At 30.6% G+C, this 5,000-nt stretch overlaps 1 protein-coding gene across 1 annotated transcript in view; it reads left to right on the top strand.

Annotated features, from left to right (window-relative positions):
• Positions 1-243: 243 nt before the first annotated feature.
• LOC137639746 (uncharacterized) overlaps positions 244-5,000 on the top strand; it is a 21,415-nt gene continuing 16,658 nt past the window's right edge. Inside the window, exons 1-2 of the mRNA XM_068371992.1 lie at positions 244-441; positions 1,769-2,300. Of these exons, the coding sequence (XP_068228093.1) occupies positions 1,880-2,300 (421 nt within the window). The 5' untranslated portion in view covers positions 244-441; positions 1,769-1,879. The remainder of the gene's footprint in view (positions 442-1,768; positions 2,301-5,000) is intronic.

Genomic DNA, 5,000 nt, shown 5'->3' with positions numbered 1-5,000 from the left:
TTAGTCATCCTAACATGATAAATACCAAATATAAATCAATGAAACTGAAGCATAAGTAGAATACCATGTCTTGAGGAACTACTGTTTTTATCATAAATAACATTTAAATAGCCCTTTAAATGGCTAAATAGCAATATCTGGCATGACTAAAGTTGCCATTGCGCAGATGCGAGGGAGCAAATCAGGAGCTGTCGCAAACTGCCATTTTATATGTGAACTACATGCTGTTTAGCATAGGCGGCCTGCACACCCCCTCGGTGTTCTCTGCTACAATAGTAACTCTACACTGTAAGAAACTCGAGCTCAGTGATAATTGTAAGAGTTAATTAGTGTTCGCGGTCGAAAGAAAAGCTACTCGAGACTAGAGACTGTTGTGTGTGATTTTTATTTGTCATTGTGGAGGAGGAGAGAGGCAACTTAAAAACTGTAAACAAACTGAAGGTAAGACGAGTCGCTCTCCCCCCCCTTTTTTTTGTTTTATTTTTCTTTTTGTCTCTGTCCTTTGTTTTAGCGCAACAACTTTGCCCCAAGAAATTGTTCCTTTATTGTCAGTTGAATTGGGGTCCTGGTGTGCGATAGATGGGTTTTTCTGGTGTCAAGTCATTTAAGGAACTATTGAACTATTGTTGTGATAGTTTTGTTAAAGAAATGACGGTCAAATACTGGGGTTGCACTGACAGTCATATAATTGGCAAAGTGAAAATATATGTTATTAATTCATAGTTTCGGTACTTAACATGTTATAAAAAACGATCAAAGCGATCATAATTTCTCAATATTGTACCAATGATTGATTTTTAATAATCATTGATATTTTGAAATATTGAGAAAAAGTATGCTATTAAAAGATTGTTGCACTTCTATATTTTTTGTCGAATGCTATTCTTAAAAGAGTTTCGGTTTTCAGGTTATTGATTTTCAGTCGCAATCCTGTAATTTTTTTATTGTTAAATTATATATTCACTGGAATCCTAATTTTATTTTGTTACAATAGAAATTCATAATATTAATTGTTTGTGTTACAAGACGGTTAATTAGATACTAGACACCCGGGTAAATATTGGAACTTATGTATACAGTTGTAAACTAAATATTTTGATTAGGCTTACCCTAATTTCCTTATTTAGGCCTATAATTAGAATGAGAATCATAATTATAGATCGCAGATATTCGAGATAAGAGTAACATCTGTACGCTATGAATACTAGATAACCCTTTCAAACATTTATTTGTTTTGCACTATTCCTATTTATGAAATATTTAACTATAAACATAAAAATTAACACCTGAGTATGTAAATTAGATTACTTATATCATTCATCATTAAATCCTAAAAAGTAAACCTTATTCTAAGAGTAATGACTTATAATGTACGTCAACTTATTAGGTAATTTTCCTTAGGCCTATATAATAGTTTTAACATAACTAACGCTAATCCTCTATTTTATTATTTATTTGCTATTATTCATGTTAATTATTTTACGGCGATTGATTCATCAGATAATTCATATCTACCTTCAAGAACATTGGCATATTATATTAAGCATTGATGGTAAAGCGATATAAATTTGGGTCTTTCTTATCATTGATATTAACATTATTCTCATCATCATTGTTATTTTAAATGAAATTAATTCCCTATAATTGAGTAACTTACACGGATGTTCTTTTCTCATTATTTAACTGTAAACATTGATATGTCTAAATTATTAGACCTACATAACTTCTCAAGAAATATTTTTCTCTCTTCCCTTATGGCCACGCACAGATCTTCATCAGGGCGTAGTACAACCGAGGTGGAAAGCCTAGATACAGGAATGGTAAGCCGCTTTCGCTAGAGCATTTCCCCTCCAAAGCCCGCCCGCACGCCCACGCCGCCATGATGGAGCGTGGTACCGTGCACGTGTCGGCGCCCTCACTCCATGCTCACGCCCACATGACAGCGCTGACGGCACCTGCTCTTCCCCAGCGCTCGCCGTTCGCTATCCAGGAGCTCTTGGGTTTGGGATCTCAGTCTGACTCTCCTCCGGCGCCTCCTTCTTCGTCCTCCCTGGGGGCCGGAGGATCCCTAGGGGCGTCGCCTCACCTCCTTTACTCCCGTCATCCGTTGGCCGCTCATCAGCAGCATCCCCTCTTCCCCGACTCGCGGCATGTGTGGATGAACCATGCCCTTCTCCCGGGTATGGGCATGGGGGGCTTGGGAGGGCACGTGACGCCCGTCTCCGTCGGCAGCGGGATGCCCTCCATGCTGGGTCTAAGGCATGATGCCCACCCGCCTCCTCCCGACGCTCACAGTCCAGGTAAGGTCGTGGTCAGTTTCTGTTGGGTATAAGAATTTTGTGTGAGAGAATGTAATTCTAGAACTGTGGGTTTATTAGTTTATTATGATTTTTTTTTTTTAATAACAATGGATTATGTTGGGTATAAGAATTTTATGTGAGTGAAGGTAATTCTAAAATTTTACGTTTATTAATTTATTATATATATATTTTTTTTCTTTTTATTAACAATGGATTATGTTGGGTATAAGAATTTTATGTGAGTGAAGGTAATTCTAAAATTTTACGTTTATTAATTTATTATATATACATTTTTTTCTTTTTATTAACAATGGATTATGTTGGGTATAAGAATTTTATGTGAGTGAAGGTAATTCTAAAATTTTACGTTTATTAATTTATTATATATATATTTTTTTTTCTTTTTATTAACAATGGATTATGTTGGGTATAAGAATTTTATGTGAGTGAAGGTAATTCTAAAATTTTACGTTTATTAATTTATTATATATATTTTTTTTTCTTTTTTATTAACAATGGATTATGTTGGGTATAAGAATTTTATGTGAGAAGGTAATTCTAAAACTGTACGTTTATTAATTTATTATATATATATATATATATATATATATATATTTTTTTTTTTAATAACAATGGATTATGTTGGGTATAAGAATTTTATGTGAGAAGGTAATTCTAAAACTGTACGTTTATTAATTTATTATATATATATATATATATATATATATATATATATTTTTTAATAACAATGGATTATGTTGGGTATAAGAATTTTATGTGAGAAGGTAATTCTAAAACTGTACGTTTATTAATTTATTATATATATATATATATATATATATATATTTTTTTTTTTTAATAACAATGGATTATGTTGGGTATAAGAATTTTATGTGAGAGAAGGTAATTCTAAAACTGTACGTTTATTAATTTATTATATATATATATATATATATATATATAATATATATATATATATATAATATATATATATATATATATATATATATATTTTAATAACAATGGATTATGTTGGGTATAAGAATTTTATGTGAGGTAATTCTAAAATTGTACCTTTATTAATTTATTATATATTTTTTTTTAAATACCAAATTATGTTTGGTACAAGAGGTTTGTGTTATATAGGGTAATTCTTTGATCAGTAGGTCTATAGTCCATTATCATTTTTTATGTGGTTAGTCTTTTTGAAAAATAACTAGGTTATTAATCTTTTTACCGACACCAAATTTTTTTATCCAAGTTTAAAACAAGTATCTATGTATCAGATTTGGAAAAAAAAAGTCGTCAAAAACTGTTTGTTGTCTTACCACTACACTGATTTTTCATTGAAAAGTGTACGGCGTTGTTGGGGAAGTTTTGAAGCAATCGAAATATGAAAGAAATTACGTTGATATATTTGGATTTTCATAAGATGATGATGTTTACGCGATGAAGCCTACTTGATTATATATATATATATATATATATACACATATACATATATATATATATATATATATATATGGAAGCTCTGTCTTTGTACATAAATGACTTAAATATGAACATCCACTCAGATAAGTACTAATGCACCTTTGTTAGATGTTAGCTATCTAAAAGATGATGAACGTTTAGCATGTCAATGTTTATATATATATATATATATATATATATATCTTTAGCCTTCATTCGATTTAACAAAATATCTTTCATTCATGAATGTCCGATTTGCGGTCCCGCCCTTTATGTCTGGCGAAACTTGAAACTGTAGGTCCTATATAATTTTTGTTTTTATTTTCTAAAACGATCAGTTTTTAAAAGTTATATATTTTTAGTGAACTTCAACCACCATTGTTAACTTCATTGATTTATCATTATGAATATAAACATGATGAATAGTGGAAGATATTTGCAAAATTGTTACTAATCGATATCATAAAAACATGTTTCGATTGAAATGAATATCAGGAAAATATTCAGCAAATTAGAATAAAAGGCTTTTATAAGTAATACCTTTAATTCTATTTCAATCTATTTATTTTCGTATAAACTTTATTAAATTATTCTTAGAAATGTAAGACTGTTTAATCTAAATCTGTCTCAAGAGATTTTTCTTGCTTCCCTTTTCTTATGCATTGAATAAAATCCTTCGTATGGATTTCTTATTATTTCTTCAAATTCCGAACATGTTTCCATTCTGTAAGCGTTGTTATAACCGAATTATCACTTCAATACTTAAGAAAAATAAAAATAAGATATTTAGCATTCATGAATTACTAAGACGTCTATTTAATCTAATCTCATCCTAAGTCTCCCTTTAGAGTTCATATATAAAAGATCTAGTAATGTTATTACTGTTCTTAAAATACTTTGTTTAGATTGTCCATTGCTTCTCTTGCTGTTTAATTAGTTCCTTATTTCATTTCCTCACTGGGCTATTTTTCCCTATTGGAGCCCTTGGGTTTACAGCATCCTGCTTTTCCAACTATGGTTGTAGCTTAGCTAATAATGATAATGATAATAATTAGAGTTGGATGTCTACGTCATACAGACTAGCATCAGTACGCATTTCTTGATTGTTTTCCTTTTGCGCTTCAGTTACAGATATAACCAATAATTTATGTGCTTGGAATGATTGGAGACTGATTTGATCATCTTTTTGTGTAAATAGTAACAGAAGCCGGAATATATTTATATATATAT

The sequence above is a fragment of the Palaemon carinicauda genome, chromosome 4 (genome assembly GCF_036898095.1).
Source record: "Palaemon carinicauda isolate YSFRI2023 chromosome 4, ASM3689809v2, whole genome shotgun sequence".
Taxonomy (NCBI): domain Eukaryota; kingdom Metazoa; phylum Arthropoda; class Malacostraca; order Decapoda; family Palaemonidae; genus Palaemon; species Palaemon carinicauda.
The sequence above is the reverse complement of the archived record's forward strand: the minus strand, read 5'-3'. Positions and strand labels throughout refer to the sequence as shown.